General features: G+C 45.4%; 1 protein-coding gene across 1 annotated transcript in view; it reads right to left on the reverse strand.

Moving 5' to 3' along the window:
* Nucleotides 1-17,413, reverse strand: part of lepr (leptin receptor) — a 198,597-nt gene that overhangs the window by 139,742 nt on the left and 41,442 nt on the right. Inside the window, exons 4-5 of the mRNA XM_070888241.1 lie at nucleotides 8,695-8,818; nucleotides 1,468-1,655 (exon numbers count right to left, since the gene is read on the reverse strand). Coding sequence (XP_070744342.1) covers nucleotides 1,468-1,655; nucleotides 8,695-8,818 — 312 coding nt within the window. The remainder of the gene's footprint in view (nucleotides 1-1,467; nucleotides 1,656-8,694; nucleotides 8,819-17,413) is intronic.

The raw sequence follows: 17,413 nt of genomic DNA on the forward strand, positions 1-17,413 counted from the left end.
AGGTTACAGAGTTAGGGATGGGCAAGGCCAGGAAGGGATTTAAATAAGAAAATTAGAACTTTAAATTTTCGGCATTGGCAGTGGGGGACTGGACCCAATGTAGATCAGTGAGGAAAGGGATGGCAGGAGTGTGGGACTTGGTGTAGGATAGGAAATAGACGCAGAGTTTCAGATAAGCTGAGGTTTACGGAGATGGGATGATGGGAGGCCAGCCAGGAGAGGATTGGACCAATTGAATCTAAAGGTGACAAAGGCATGTACAATAGTTTCAGTGTCATGGAGGAATCATGGCAGCGGCGCAGTAGTATTTTCCCCCTTTTAGGAAACCCATCCCCCTCCCCCCCGCCACTGCCAACCTCTTTCAACCAGACCTCGAGATCTCAACACCCAACCTTGAGATTGGCACGCAGTACATTGGTGGCAAGGAGGTGCAGGTCTAGTGAGGGCAGAGGAAATGGTAGGGAAGGGTAGCCAGTTATGGCAGTGGGCTGCAGTTGATTTGTTGAAAAGCTTTCCCCAACGGTGAGAAATGTGTATTTTATAAAAAATAAATACTCTGTGTATCCTCTGACCCAACATGAGTAACGCCATGGGAAATCCACTGATAGTATATTGAAAATATTAATTCTGCACACACTTCCTGTCAACAAAACCTTAGGGGAGGAAGCAGGTGGGTTTGAGTTTCAGTGAGATGTGAAAATATTAAAAATCTCAAACCCAATCCCAAGCCGCCTCCAATCCACCCACTTCTGGTTTTAATGGAGGTGCAACAGGGGCCGGGCAACTGTAAATAATACTATAAAAGTATTACATCAAATATGGACAGTATTTATCACTTAAAAATGGGGATTGATTTTATATATATTTACCTTGTTAAGAACTTGCCTAATCCAATTATTTCCTGCCGTCTAACCCACAGGAGATAGACCAGTAACCTAGTAAGGTGTAACGTATACTGTATTGGTTAATCAGAAGTGCCGCATACATGTGCTACAGTATGGGCTGCTTAGCTTTAAATATTTTTTCAAAAACAGCATAGGTTTATAGAACCTCAAATGGAGGGGGTGACTCTATTGATTTTAAATAACGGATTTAAAGGAAAAGGATGTCCTTCTGAATTGCCCTAAATGTTCTAAATGGAGATTACCTGTACACTGATTTTCCACACAAAATGTCTGCTCCCAGCCTTCCTGTCAAGCAGTTATAAAGTATAAAACCGAGCAACAAGAGATGATGAACAGTCAGAATCAAGTATCCAGTTATCTCCATTTAAATCATTTACGAACTCCCTTCTTACTACAATCTACAGGCATTAGATGCACAATCTGGGATCACCTAATCACTATTTCTTGAGTTACCTCATTTTCTCTACTATGCATTTCAACCTTGATGGTATCATGCACAAAACGATTTATAATACACGCTGTTGCAAGAGCATAACACTTTATGAGGTCTCTCCAGACTTACCTAAATTAATAGGTGTGACCGACGTCAAAGGCAACTGGAAGGTTTCGTAATCGGTAATCAGTTCTATCCACATGAAATACTTGCGATTCAGATGGAAGTCAATGGAAGATACAATGCACTTAATTATGTGATGCTGCACGCAGTTACTAACATAAATTGACAAGTTGCCTTCTTTCTGGTCAAATGATCTAAAAATGACAGAAGCAAAGGACAGCTCATAATCCATCATGGAATGGGGAAATCAAAGATGGTGTTTACTCTTCAAGATCAGCAAAGACAAGGTCTTAAACAAAAACAGAAAATGTTAATCTGTGGAGAGAAGTTGATGTTTCAGGTATGGACTCTTTGTCAAAGCTAAAGGTTTGTTTTTTGATTTAAAAAAATATTGTACTACTCAGACAATTCTGATATCTACAGTCACACACAAACAATAATCACTTGGGTGAAGTGCGAGAGGGCTGTCATTATCTAAGGAACTGTACTCTTGCCTGAAACAGCCATTCAGAACAGGAAAGGAACAGGGAAAAACAACACAAACAATAAGCATGAAGGCAGTGCCCCTCTATGGTCATTAAAGGGAAGCTTAAACTCGTTCTGAAGTTTTTAAAGGAACCATGGTCCAAACAAATTCAATACTTTTCTTTGGTTGCAAGAATTAATTGCAATTTTTAAATTTAACAGGAATTTTTCTATAGACAGAGAAACACAACAAGCTGATTACAATTCCCAATCCATTCTAGCCTTAATACACAGACAGCCCTGATTCTTGGTGATATTTCTTTCCCCATATATTCGAATATTTAAGGGGTAGCAGGCTCAGGTTGCTAAGTTTCCTGTTATCCTTACAAGCAGCACTCCTCATACAGACAATGGTTCCCTATTGCCCACCTCCCCTTCATCTCAGATTCTTGGTACACTTGCTCCACCCCATATTCTGGGCATCTGTTCACAGCCACTTGGCTGTGGAATGCTGCTGAAGTTAGAAATCAATGTTGTTCCTTCTCTTCCTCTTGCTCTCCAGTAACAGAAGAGAATGCTATTAGAAACAGGCAACTCCTATTTTAACACAATTGAAATTGAAGTCACCATATGAGGAATTTCAGAGGCAGAGCCACATCCCATTATCCTGTGGTACAGTATGTTGAAGCAGTTTAGAGAATAGCCCTCAAGCAATCCCACAACAAAAGATTAGTGGTTAACACTACTGCAAACAAATGCAATCTTCGGCTTCTTTCTGGTCTTCTGGACTACATTATCAACTTGCTGATGAAACAAAGATGGGTGGGAAAGCAAATTGTGAGGAGGACACAAAAAATCTGCAAAGGGAAATAAATTTGCTAAGTGTGTGGGCAAATATTTGGCAGATGGAGCATAATGTGGGAAAATGTGAGGTTATACACTTTGGCAGAAAAAATAGAAAAGCAGATTATAATTTAAATGGAGAAAAATTGCAAAGTGCTGCAGTACAAAGGGACCTGGGGGTCCTTGTGCATGAAACACAAAAAGTTAGTATGCAGGTACAGCAAATAATCAGGAAGGCAAATGGAATGTTGGCCTTTATTGCAAGGGGGATAGAGTATAAAAGCAGAGAAGTCCTGCTACAACTGTACAGGGTATTGGTGAGGCCACACCTAGAGTACTGCGAGCAGTTTTGGTCTCCGTATTTAAGGAAGGATATACTTGCATTGGAGGCTGTTCAGAGAAGGTTCACTAGGTTGATTCTTGGGATGAGGGAGTTGACTTATGAAGATAGGTTGAGTAGGTTGGGCCTATACAGCATAATTCTTGAAGGACAAAGAGTGTTAAAAAAACAAGCCTGAAGGCTCTGTGTCTCAATGCGAGGAGCATTCATAATAAGGTGGATGAATTAACTGCACAGATAGTGGTAAATGGATATGATGTAATTGGGATTACGGAGACATGGCTCCAGGGTGACCAAGGCTGGGAACTCAACATCCAAGGGTATTCAATATTCAGGAAAGATAGACAGAAAGGAAAAGGAGGTGGGGTAGCGTTACTGGTTAAAGGAGATTAATGCAATATTAAGGAAGGACATTAGCATGGATGAGGTGGAATCTGTATGGGTAGAGCTGTGGAACACCAAAGCGTAGAAAATGCTAGTGGGAGTTGTGTACAGACCACCAAACAGTCATAGTGAGGTTGGGGATGGCATCAAACAGGAAAATAGGGATGCATGCAATAAAGGTACAGCAGTTATCATGGGTGACTTTAATCTATGTATAGATTGGGCTAATCAAACTGGTAGCAATACAGTGAAAGAGGATTTCCTGGAGTGTGTAAGGGATAGTTTTCCAGACCAATATGTCGAGGAACCAACTAGAGACCTGGCCATCCTAGACTTGGTGTTGTGTATTGAGAGAGGATTAATTAGCAATCCTTGTTGTGCGAAGTCCCTTGGGGAAGAGTGACCATAATATGGTAGAATTTTTCATTAAGATGGAGAGTGACACAGTTAATACAGAGACTAGAGTCCGGAACTTAAAGGTAACTTCGATGGTGTGAGACGTGAATTGGCTAGGATAGACAGACGAATGATACTTAAAGGGTTGATGGTGGATAGGCAATGACAGATATTTAAAGATCACATGGATGAACTTCAACAATTGTACATCCCTGTCTGGTGTAAAAATAAAACGGGGAAGGTGGCTCAACCGTGGCTTACAAGGGAAATTAGGGATAGTGTTAAATCCAAGGAAGAGGCATATTAATTGGCCAAAAAATGCAGCAAATCTGAGGAATGGGAGAAATTTAGAATTCAGCAGAGGAGGACAAAGGGTTTAATTAGGAGGGGGAAATTTAGAATATGAGAGTAAGCTTGCAGGCAACATAAAAACTGACTGTAAAAGCTTCCACAGATATGTGAAGAGAAAAAGATTAGTGAAGATAAACGTAGGTCCCTTGCAGTCAGACTCAGGTAAATTTATAATGGGGGACAAAGAAATGGCAGGCCAATTGAACAAATACTTTGGTTCTGTCTTCATTAAGGAAAACACAAATAACCATCCGGAAATACTAGAGGACCGAAGGTCTAGCGAGAAGGAGGAACAAAAGGAAATTCTTATTAGTCAGCAAATTGTGTTAGAGAAATTGATGGGATTAAAGGCCGATAAATCCCCAGGGCATGATGGTCTGCATTCCAGAGTATGAAAGGAAGTGGCCTTGGAAATAGTGGATGCATTGGTAGTCATTTTCCAACATTCTATAGACTCTGGATCAGTTGCTATGAACTGGAAGGTAGCTAATGTAACCCCACTTTTTAAAAAAGGAAGAAGAGAGAAAACAGGGAATTATAGACCAGTCAGCCTGACATCAGTGGTGGGGAAAATGTTGGAATTAATTATTAAAGATGTAATAGCAGCGCTTTGGAAAGCAGTGACAGGATCAGTCCAAGTCAGCATGGATTTATGAAAGGGAAATCATGCTTGACAAATCTTCCAGAATTTTTTGAGAATGTAACTAGTAAAGTGCACAAGGGGGAGCCAGTGGATGTGGTGTATTGAGACTTTCAAAAGGCTTTTGACAAGGTCCCACATAAGAGATTGGTGTGCAAAATTAAAGCACATGGTATTGGGGTAATGTACTGACGTGGATAGAGAACTGGTTGGCAGACAGGAAGCAGAGAGTGGAGATAAACGGGTCCTTTTCAGAATGACAGGCAGTGACTAGTGGGGTACCACAAGATTCAGTGCTGGGCCCCCAGGTATTTACAATATACATTAATGATTTGGAGGAATTGAATGTAATATCTCCAAGTTTGCAGATGACACTAAGCTGGGTGGCAGTGTGAGCTGTGAGGAGGATGCTAAGAGGCTACACGGTGACTTGGACAGGTTAGGTGAGTGGGCAAATACATGGCAGATGCGGTATAATGTGGATAGAAACATAGAAACATAAAAAATAGGTGCAGGAGTAGGCCATTCGGCCCTTCGAGCCTGCACCGCCATTTAATGAGTTCATGGCTGAACATGCAACTTCAGTACCCCATTCCTGCTTTCTCACCATACCCCTTGATCCCCCTAGTAGTAAGGACTACATCTAACTCCTTCTTGAATATATTTAGTGAATTGGCCTCAACAACTTTCTGTGGTAGAGAATTCCACAGGTTCATCACTCTCTGGGTGAAAAAGTTTCTCCTCATCTCAGTTCTAAATGGCTTACCCCTTATCCTTAGACTGTGACCCCTGGTTCTGGACTTCCCCAACATTGGGAGCATTCTTCCTACATCTAACCTGTCTAAACCCGTCAGAATTTTAAACATTTCTATGAGATCCCCTCTCATTCTTCTGAACTCCAATGAATACTAGCCCAGTTGATCCAGTCTTTCTTGATATGTCAGTCCCGCCATCCTGGGAATCAGTCTGGTGAACCTTCGAAGCACTCTCTCAATAGCAAGAATGTCCTTCCTCAAGTTAGGAGACCAAAACTGTACACAATACTCCAGGTGTGGCCTCACCAAGGCCCTGTACAACTGCAGTAACACCTCCCTGCCCTTGTACTCAATTCTCCTCGCTATGAAGGCCAACATGCCATTTGCTTTCTTAACCGCCTGCTGTACCTGCATACCAACCTTCAATGACTGATGTACCATGACACCCAGGTCTCGTTGCACCTCCCCTTTTCCTAATCTGTCACCATTCAGATAATAGTTTGTCTCTCTGTTTTTACCACCAAAGTGGATAACCTCACATTTATCCACATTATACTTCATCTGCCATGCATTTGCCCACTCACCTAACCTATCCAAGTCACTCTGCAGCCTCATAGCATCCTCCTCGCAGCTCACACTGCCACCCAACTTAGTGTCATCAGCAAATTTGGAGATACTACATTTAATCCCCTCGTCTAAATCATGAATGTACAATGTAAACAGCTGGGGCCCCAACACAGAACCTTGCGGTACCCCACTAGTCACTGCCTGCCATTCTGAAAAGTACCCATTTACTCCTACTCTTTGCTTCCTGTCTGACAACCAGTTCTCAATCCACGTCAGCACACTACCCCCAATCCCATGTGCTTTAACTCTGCACATTAATCTCTTGTGTGGGACCTTGTCGAAAGCCTTCTGAAAGTCCAAATACACCACATCAACTGGTTTCCCCTTGTCCACTCTACTGGAAACATCCTCAAAAAATTCCAGAAGATTTGTCAAGCATGATTTCCCTTTCACAAATCCATGCTGACTTGGACCTATCATATCACCTCTTTCCAAATGCACTGCTATGACATCCTTAATAATTGATTCCATCATTTTACCCACGACTGAGGTCAGGCTGACCGGTCTATAATTCCCTGTTTTCTCTCTCCCTCCTTTTTTAAAAAGTAGGGTTACATTGGCTACCCTCCACTCCATAGGAACTGATCCAGAGTCTATGGAATGTTGGAAAATGACTGTCAATGCATCCGCTATTTCCAAGGCCATCTCCTTAAGTACTCTGGGATGCAGACCATCAGGCCCTGGGGATTTATCGGCCTTCAATCCCATCAATTTCCCCAACACAATTTCCCGACTAATAAGGATTTCCCTCAGTTCTTCCTTCTTACTAGACCCTCTGACCCCTTTTATATCCGGAAGGTTGTTTGTGTCGTCCTTAGTGAATACCGAACCAAAGTACTTGTTCAATTGGTCTGCCATTTCTTTCTTCCCAGTTATGACTTCCCCTGATTCTGACTGCAGGGGACCTACATTTGTCTTTACTAACCTTTTTCTCTTTACATATCTATAGAAGCTTTTGCAGTCCATTTTAATGTTCCCTGCAAGCTTCCTCTCGTACTCTATTTTCCCTGGCCTAATCAAACCCTTTGTCTTCCTCTGCTGAGTTCTAAATTTCTCCCAGTCCCCAGGTTCACTGCTATTTCTGGCCAATTTGTATGCCACTTCCTTGGCTTTAATACTATCCCTGATTTCCCTTGATAGCCACGGTTGAGCCACCTTCCCTTTTTTATTTTTACGCCAGACAGGGATGTACAATTGTTGTAGTTCATCCATGCGGTCTCTAAATGTCTGGTTATCCTCTAAATGTGAGGTTATCCACTTTGGTGGCAAAAACAGGAGGGCTGATTATTATCTGAATGGTGACAGATTGGTAAAGGGGAGGTGCAACGAGACCTGGGTGTCATGGTACATCAGTCATTGAAGGTTGGCATGCAGGTACAGCAGGCAGTGAAGAAGGCAAATGGCATGTTGGCCTTCATAGCGAGAGGATTTGAGTATAGGAGCAGGGAGGTCTTACTACAGTTGTACAGTGCCTTGGTAAGGCCTTGAATATTGTGTTCACTTTTGGTCTCCTAATCTGAGGAAGGACATTCTTGCTCTTGAGGGAGTTAAGCGAAGGTTCACCAGACTGATTCCCGGGATGACAGAACTGACATATGAAGAAAGACTGGATCGACTAGGCTTGTATTCAATGGTTAGATGCAGGAAGAATATTCCCGATGTTGGGGAAGTCCAGAACCAGGGGTCACAGTCTAAGGATAAGGGGTAAGCCATTTAGGACCGAGATACGGAGAAACTTCTTCACTCAGAGAGTTGTGGGCATGTGGAATTTTCTACCACAGAAAGTTGTTGGGGCCAGTTCGTTAGATATATTCAAAAGGGTGTTAGATGTGGCGCTCACTGCTAAAGGGATCAAGGAATATGGAGAGAAATCAGGAATGGGGTACTGAAATGCATGATCAGCCATGATCATATTGAATGGTGATGCAGGCTCGAAGGGCTGAATGGTCTACTCCTGCACCTATTTTCTATGTTTCTATATTCATTAGAGTTCAGAAGAATGAGAGGTGATCTTATCGAAACATATGATAATGAGGGGGCTCGGCAAGGTGGATGCACAAAGGATATTTCCACTCATAGGGGAAATTAAAACTAGGTGACATACTCTCAGAATAAGGGGCTACCCATTTAAAACTGAGATGAGAAGGAATTTCTTCTCTCAGACAGTTGTAAATCTATGGAATTCTCTGCCCCAGAGAGCTGTGGAGGCTGAGTCATTGAATATATTTAAGGCGGAGATAAACAGATATTTGAGTGATAAGGGAATAAAGGGCTATGAGGAGCGGGCAGGGAAGTGGAGCTGAGTCCATGATCAGATCAGCCATGATCTTATTGAATGGTGGAGCAGGTTTGAGGGGGCAAGTGGCCTAGTCCTGCTCCTAGTTCTTATGTTCTTATGTTCAAATCAGCTTAATAAGCCTCTAGTTACTTACAGCACATCCTGAAGCTTCATTCTGTACTTTACAAACTTGCTGATCTTCTGGTCACTTGGCTTCAAGTTACAGACAAACAGGGTCAGGTCTCCAGCTGTCCAACACTTGATGTTCATTCTTATACCTGAAAATAATAAATTGATTAAAACAAAATCCCATGAAACCTGAGAACCAACTGAAGTAAAGAAAAAGTAGTTTTGTAGGGGCCTAGTTTCGGCCTGAGTTGCTTCTGGTTTTTTTGAGCAACTGGTTTAGAATGGAGTATCTTCGAAATTGCAATTCTCGGTATTTAGTTTGCTCCAGTTCTAGTCAGTTAGAACAGTTTCAGTTTGGAACAGATTTTTTTTTCAAAAGGGGGCGTGTCCGGCCACTTACGCCCATTTTGAAAGTTTAGGCAGTGAAAACATACTCCAAACTAACTTAGAATGGAGTAAGTGTAGATTTTTTACGCTCAGAAAAACCTTGTCTACACTTAGAAAATCAGGCGTAGGTTACAAATCAGGCGTAGGGAATGGCGGCGAGAGGGGTTTAAAGGGAAGTTTACAAACATTAAACACTTCAGTTTTACAAATAAAGAGCCATCATCAATAATAAATGATAAATACATCAATAAATCAACCAATAAATCAATCAAAAAAAATTAATAAAAAATTAAAAAAATTAAAAAATCAATAAATAAAACATTTTCTACTTACCGACTGCAGCACCGAGAGTCCTCCAACAGTGTGCTGGAATGCCCCCCACCAAAGTGCCTCTGTCAGTGTCTCTATCTCTCTGTCTGTCTGTGTGTGTGTCTCACTCTTTGTGTTTCTGACAGCGAGGGGAGGGGGAGAAGGGGGGTGGGGGCAGAAGGGGGTGGGGGGGGAAGGAGGGTGGGGTGGGGGAAGAAGGTGGGTGGGGGGGGGAAGGAGGGGGGAAGGGAGGGGGGGAAGGGAGGGAGGGAAGGAGAGAGGGAGGGAGGGAGAGAGGGAGGGAGAGAGGGTGGGAGAGAGGGAGGGAAGGAGAGAGGGGAGAGAGGAGGGAGAGAGGAGGGAGAGGAGGGAGAGAGGGGAGAGAGAAGGGAGGGAGGGAGGGGGAGAGGAGGGAGAGAGGAGGGAGGGACGGAAGGAGAGAGGAGGGAGGGAGGGAGGGAAGGAGAGAGGAGGGAAGGAGAGAGGAGGGAGGGAGGGAAGGGGAGAGGGGGGAGGGAGGGAAGGAGAGAGGAGGGAGGGAAGGAGAGAGGGAGGGAAGGAGAGAGGAGGAAGGGAGGGAAGGAAGGAGAGAAGGAGAGAGTAGGGAGGGAGGGAGGGAAGGAGAGGAGGGAGGGAGGGAAGGAGAGAGGAGGGAGGGAGCGAGGGAAGGAGAGAAGAGGGAGGGAGGGAGGGAAGGAGAGAGGAGGGAGGGAGGGAGGGAAGGAGAGAGGAGGGAGGGACAGGAGGGAGGGAGGGAGGGAGGGAGAGCAGGGAGGATGGAGGGAGGGAAGGAGAGAGGAGGGAGTGAGGGAGGGGAGGAGGGGAGGAGGGAGGGAAGGAGAGAGGAGGGAGGGAAGGAGAGAGGAGGGAGAGAGGGAAGGAGAGAGGAGGGAAGGAGGGAGTGAAGGAGAGAGGAGGGAGGGAGGGAAGGAGAGAGGAGGGAGTGAGGGAGGGGAGGAGGGGAGGAGGGAGGGAGGGAGGGAAGGAGACAGGAGGGAGGGAGGGAATGAGAGAGGGAGGGAGGGAAGGAGGGATGGAGGGAGGGAGGAGTGAGGGAGGGAAGGAGAGAGGAGGGAGGGAAGGAGAGGGGAGGGAGGGAAGGAGAGGGGAGGGAGGGGAGGAGAGGGGAGGAGAGGGGAGGGAAGAGAGGAGAGGGGAGGGAAGGAAGGCGGAGAATGACTAAGAAAGCAATAAAGAAGGGGAAGATAGATTACGAATGTAAACTTGCGCAAAACATAAAAACAGATAGTAAAAGCTTTTACCGATATATAAAACGGAAAAGAGTGTCTAAAGTAAATGTTGGTCCCTTAGAAGATGAGAAACGGGATTTAATAATGGGAAATGTGGAAATGGCTGAGACCTTAAACAATTATTTTGCTTCGGTCTTCACAGTGGAAGACACAAAAACCATGCCAAAAATTGCTGGTCACGGGAATGTGGGAAGGGAGGACCTTGAGACAATCATTATCACTAGGGGGGTAGTGCTGGACAGGCTAATGGGACTCAAGGTAGACAGGTCCCCTGGTCCTGATGAAATGCATCCCAGGGTATTAAAAGCGATGGCGGAAGTTATAACAGATGCATTCGTTATAATCTACCAAAATTCTCTGGACTCTGGGGAGGTGCCATCGGATTGGAAAGCAGCTAATGTAACGCCTCTGTTTAAAAAAGGGGGCAGACAAAAGGCAGGTAACTATACGCCAGTTAGTTTAACTACTGTAGTGGGGAAAATGCTTGAAGCTATCATTAAGGAAGAAATAGCGGGACATCTAGATAGGAATAGTGCAATCAAGCAGACACAACATGGATTCATGAAGGGGAAATCATGTTTAACTAATTTACTGGAATTCTTTGAGGATATAACGAGCATGGTGGATAGAGGTGTACCGATGGATGTGGTGTATTTAGATTTCCAAAAGGCATTCGATAAGGTGCCACACAAAAGGTTACTGCAGAAGATAAAGGTACGCGGAGTCAGAGGAAATGTATTAGCATGGATCGAGAATTGGCTGGCTAACAGAAAGCAGAGCGTCGGGATAAATGGGTGCTTTTCGGGTTGGAAATCGGTGGTTAGTGGTGTGCCACAGGGATCGGTGCTGGGACCACAACTGTTTACAATAGACATAGATGACCTGGAAGAGGGGACAGAGTGTAGTGTAACAAAATTTGCAGATGACACGAAGATTAGTGGGAAAGTGGGTTGTGTAGAGGACACAGAGAGGCTGCAAAGAGAATTAGATAGATTAAGCGAATGGTTAAGGTTTGGCAGATGAAATACAATTTTGGAAAATGTGAGGTCATCCACCTTGGGAAAAAAAACAGTAAAAAGGAATATTATTTGAATGGGGAGAAATTACAACATGCTGCAGTGCAGAGGGACCTGGGGATCCTTGTGCATGAAAAAAAAAAAACTCTTTTAGATCCTTGTGCATGAATCCCAAAAAAAGTTAGTTTGCAGGTGCAGCAAGTAATCAGGAAGACGAATGGAATGTTGGCCTTCATTGCGAGAGGGATGGAGTACAAAAGCAGGGAGGTCCTGCTGCAACTGTACAGGGTATTGGTGAGGCCGCACCTGGAGTACTGCGTGCAGTTTTGGTCACCTTACTTAAGGAAGGATATACTAGCTTTGGAGGGGGTACAGAGACGATTCACTAGGCTGATTCCGGAGATGAGGAGGTTACCTTATGATGATAGATTGAGTAGACTGTGTCTTTACTCGTTGGAGTTCAGAAGGATGAGGGGTGATCTTATAGAAACATTTAAAATAATGAAGGGGATAGACAGGATAGAGGCAGAGAGGTTGTTTCCACTGGTCGGGGAGACTAGAACTAGGGGGCACAGCCTCAAAATACGGGGGAGCCAATTTAAAACCGAGTTGAGAAGGAATTTCTTCTCCCAGAGGGTTGTGAATCTGTGGAATACTCTGCCCAAGGAAGCAGTTGATGTTAGCTCATTGAATATATTCAAATCACAGATAGATAGATTTTTAACCAATAAGGGAATTTAGAATTATGGGGAGCGGGCGGGTATGTGGAGCCGAGTCCACGGCCAGATCAGCCATGATCTTGTTGGGTGGCGGAGCAGGCTCGAGGGCCTAGATGGCCTGCTCCTGTTCCTAATTCTTATGTTCTTATGTTCTTATGTTCTTATTAATGTTGGGGAAGTCCAGAACCAGGGGTCACAGTCTAAGGATAAGGGGTAAGCCATTTAGGACCGAGATGAGGAGAAACTTCTTCACCCAGAGAGTGGTGAACCTGTGGAATTCTCTACCACAGAAAGTTGTTGAGGCCAATTCACTAAATATATTCAAAAAGGAGTTCGATGTAGTCCTTACTACTAGGGGGATCAAGGGGTATGGCGAGAAAGCAGGAATGGGGTACTGAAGTTGCATGTTCAGCCATGAACTCATTGAATGGCGGTGTAGGCTCGAAGGGCCAAATGGCCTACTCTTGCACCTATTTTCTATGTTTCTATGTTTCTATGTTTCTATGAGAGGGGAGGGAGGGAAGGAGAGGGGAGGGAGGGAAGAGAGGGGAGGGAGGGAAGGAGAGGGGGAGAGGGAAGGAGAGAGGAGGGAGGGAAGGAGAGGGGAGGGAAGGAAGGAGAGGGGGGAGGGAAGAAGAGGGGAGGGAAGGGAGGAGAGGGGAGAGAGTGAGGGAAGGAGAGGGGGGAGGGAGGGAAGCAGAGGGGGGAGGGAGGGAAGGAGAGGGGGGAGGGAGGGAAGGAGGGGGGAGGGAGGGAAGGAGAGGGGGGAGGGAGGGAAGGAGGGAAGGAGAGGGGGGAGGAGGGAAGGAGAGGGAAGGAGAGGGGGAGGGAGGGAAGGAGGGGAAGTGGAGGGAAGGAGGGAAGGAGAGAGGGGGAGGAAAGGAGATGGGAGGAGGGGGGAGGGAGGGGGGTGAGGGGGGAAGGAGAGGGGGTGAGGGAGGGAAGGAGAGGGGGGAGGGGGGAGGGAGAGGGAGGAAGGAGAGGGAGGGAGGGAAGGAGAGGGGGGGAAGGGAAAGAGAGGGGGTAGGAGGGAAGGACAGGGGGGGAGGGAGGAAAGTAGAGGGGAGGGAGGGAAGGAGAGGGGAGGGAGGGAGGGAAGGAGAGGAAGGGGAGGAGAGGAGAGCGGAGGGAGGGAAGGAGAGGAGAGGGGGAGGGAGGGAAGGAGAGGGGAGGAGAGGAGAGGGGAGGGGAGGGGAGGGGAGGAGAGGAGAGGAGATAAGATGAGAGGGAGAGAAGGAGACTGAACGGCTGGGCCCAAGACTTCAGGCTGGATTTACGGGTAGGTGTCGTCGGGTGTCGGGTCTTGGGTCCGGGGGGGGGGCGGGGTCGCGGTGATCGGTGTGGGGGGGAGAGTCGCGGGCGGGGAGAGAGAGTCGCGGAGATGGCAGGGGGGGAGGGAGAGAGAATCGCAGCGGGGGGGGGGAGGGAGAGAGTCGATGGGGGGGGAGGGAGAGAGAGTCGCGGAGGTCGGATTGCCGGGGGGGGAAGCGGAGCAGAGGTCTGGTCGCTGGGCGGCGGGGGGGGAGTTGGGGGAGCGGAGGTCGGGTTGCCGGGGTGGGGAGAGCGGGGGTTGGGTCCGGTCCAGGGAGCGGGAGTCAAGTCGGGTCGGGTCCGGTCGGGTGGGAGGTGAGCCTTATCCACGCCCCAGTGAGGCCATTCAGCCAGGGCTAGGGGCTGCGTGCTTCGGGCCCCTCCCACAGTTTTGGGCGCCTGGAGCTACTGTACATGCGCGTCCACTGTAGCGCGCATATGCAGAGGTCCCGGCACTGTTTTCAGCGCAGGGACCTGGCTCCGCCCCCCACAACTCATGCTGCGCCGCGTCCATTTCCAGAGGACCTGCAGGGAGCCGGAGAATAGGTGAGTTTTTTTTAGGCGCACTTTGTGACGCGAAAAATGGGCGTCCAGGTCCGGGCTTCGCCATTTTAGGAGCGGCCCGAAACTTTGGCACGTAGACTCTGTAAGATGATTTAATGGTTGCTCCGATGGTTTAGTGGATAAATGCACCAAGTTATGGGAAACTGCACCATATAGAGCAGGAACATCTTATGTTCCATCATTGTTGTGCACAGCTTGGATGGGGGTACCGTATTACAATTGGCATCGGTGTCCCTAAACTAAAGGAAAGGATGAAGAAAAGAAAAACAGCCAGGGTTCCTGCTTCTCATTGCGACACCTGCTGAAAAGCATGTATATATGGATGTTGGATGAAGACAAGATCAAATTGGACTCTGATGCCACCTCTATTGCCCATGATCCCAGCACCCAGTATAAAAATTCACACATGAAGAATGGCCACTTGAATAAGTTGCCATAGGTCTCCGGGTGCATTTTGAAGTGTGCACCAGCATGAGTCACCATCTTCAGAATAGGAGAAAATATGCTGTTGTCTGAAACCTGAATGGTGTGTAAAATGTAGGAATTATATTATATTTCAATTAACTTCAAACACTCCAACCCACTGGATTGGAAACTATTTTCATGGCTCATTCAAACCCCTATTCCACCCACGTAGAAAATTAAAGGATTAGCCCATGGTTCATCTATAATATTGATTCAACAAGAAAAGTCCAAATTATTTGCTGCAAAAAGGTATATTCATTTGCACCTCTGTGTTAGAATTTATAATGTACTCACTAGTGCAGAAAATTCAAATTGATTTTTTTCAGCTCTAGGTAAACTGATTAATCTCAGTCATTTAATTCCAGTTTTCAATTCATGTAAAAACAAGTCTCCATGAAAGAGAAATACCATGTTTCAAAACAGACTTAATTTAAATGTTACGACAATGAGCTGCAGCCAAGTAGCATCTATTTTTAAATACTTTCTGTCGCGTCAAGTCACATAAATCATAGAGAATAACTGCAGGTCCAGTCATGTGATCCTATCATCCTATCATGTTCAGATCCTGCATTATAAAGCTGCTAAATAACCTTTGTACTACATTACATGACACTGCTTTAAAAAAAAGCCAGAAATCCTTCCAAGCCAAGAAATGGAGAAATCAGGATAGCAAAAACAATTTATTTTAAAAAGATAATTTCCTGTCGAGTACACATCATAAATCATAACATGGTAAGTGAGTTTAAAGGCTGTAATCTCATCTCAGCGTTTAAATGCTGAACATATATCTGTCTTGTGGTTTATGATATCACCTGAGTTGTTCTATTCGATTCCAGCCTTACATTTCAGTTATACGTATCCATTAACCTCACTCCTTATGCACAAATAAATAGCCTAAGTAGTTTTAAGCCTGTAAGGCTGGCCTTTAAAACTCTTCCAGCTCTAAGTGATTCACATTTAATCAGCAGTTTATGATAAATGCCAGTTGCACTACACATCTATCAATCAGCTTGCACTTTGCATTAATGCAAAATCTGTGATATTACTTGTGTGTGAAGTCATCAGAGTCAAGGGTGTGAAATAATTTGAGGAGGCACTGTCTTGCTGCTTTAGCTTTCTGCTAGGTGCAATGTAACTTGAACCAGTGTGAAGTAAATTTACCAAGTTAACTTTTGAGAGCTTTTTCAAACATTTGCAAACAGTAGACTATCTAATTGGCTCCAGTAACAATAGAATTCAGTGCACAGAGGTCTACTTTTGAGCAATACAAAGTCCGTGGTTACCAGGCAAATAAAAAAGGAAAAACTGCAAAAGCTGGAAATCTGAAACAAAAACAGAAAATACTGAAATCACACAACTAATCAGTCAGCATCTGTGGAAAGTACAGACAAGTTAATATTTCAGGCTACAGTTCTTCATTTTAGTCAGACTAAATGGGTTCAAAACAAATAAATCCCCAGGGATAGATGGTATTTATCCCAGAATGCTGAGCGAGTCTAGGGAATGGATCTGTAAGGCAGTGACAATCAATATGAGGTAGACAGTGGACACTGGGAAGGTGTCGGTAGATTGTAAACTGGCTAATGTAGCGTTCATATCCAAAAGGGGGACAAAACATACTCGACAACTGCAGACCCAATAGTCTTCCATTCCACGTCAAATAATAGAATCAATTATCAGGAATAAACTTGAATAATCTAATCGGTACAACAATAATAGCCTACACATTCAAGCAAAGCGCTCATTTATGAGCTGCTGACTTAACAGTGTGGTGTTGGGGGGAGGGGGGCGAGGCAGGGGTGGGGGGGTTGTGGTGCCATGGGTTCATCTGGAAGCTCCTGCTCATCCTCCTCCCTCTCATTTTCCTCTTCTTCCTCCTCCGTCTCCTGCTCTCTCTCCTCAGGTGGTCCCGCAGTCCCATGTGGCAATTCCTGTCCCAGCATGATTGCTAAATTATGCAACATGCAGCACACCACTGTGAACTGAGCAACCTGCTCAGGGTGGTATTGCAGCCTGCCGCCCAAGTGGTCCAAGCATTGAAAGCGCTGCTTCAGCACTCCAATTGTCTTTTCGATAATATGACATGTGGCTATATAACTCTTATTATATCGTTGCTCGGCTTCTGTCTGAGGGTTCTGCAGAGGGGTCATAAGAACATAAGAATATAAGAACATAAGAATTAGGAACAGGAGTAGGCCATCTAGCCCCTCGAGCCTGCTCCGCCATTCAACAAGATCATGGCTGATCTGGCCGTGGACTCAGCTCCACTTACCCGCCCGCTCCCCGTAACCCTTAATTCCCTTATTGGTTAAAAATCTATCTATCTGTGACTTGAATACATTCAATGAGCTAGCCTCAACTGCTTCCTTGGGCAGAGAATTCCACAGATTACAACCCTCTGGGAGAAGAAATTCCTTCTCAACTCGGTTTTAAATTGGCTCCCCCGTATTTTGAGGCTGTGCCCCCTAGTTCTAGTCTCCCCGACCAGTGGAAACAACCTCTCTGCCTCTATCTTGTCTATCCCTTTCATTATTTTAAATGTTTCTATAAGATCACCCCTCATACTTCTGAACTCCAACGAGTAAAGACCCAGTCTGCTCAATCTATCATCATAAGGTAACCCTCTCATCTCCAGAATCAGCCTAGTGAATCGTCTCTGTACCCCCTCCAAAGCTAGTATATCCTTCCTTAAGTAAGGTGACCAAAACTGCACGCAGTACTCC

Source organism: Pristiophorus japonicus, chromosome 8 (genome assembly GCF_044704955.1).
Source record: "Pristiophorus japonicus isolate sPriJap1 chromosome 8, sPriJap1.hap1, whole genome shotgun sequence".
Classification (NCBI taxonomy): domain Eukaryota; kingdom Metazoa; phylum Chordata; class Chondrichthyes; family Pristiophoridae; genus Pristiophorus; species Pristiophorus japonicus.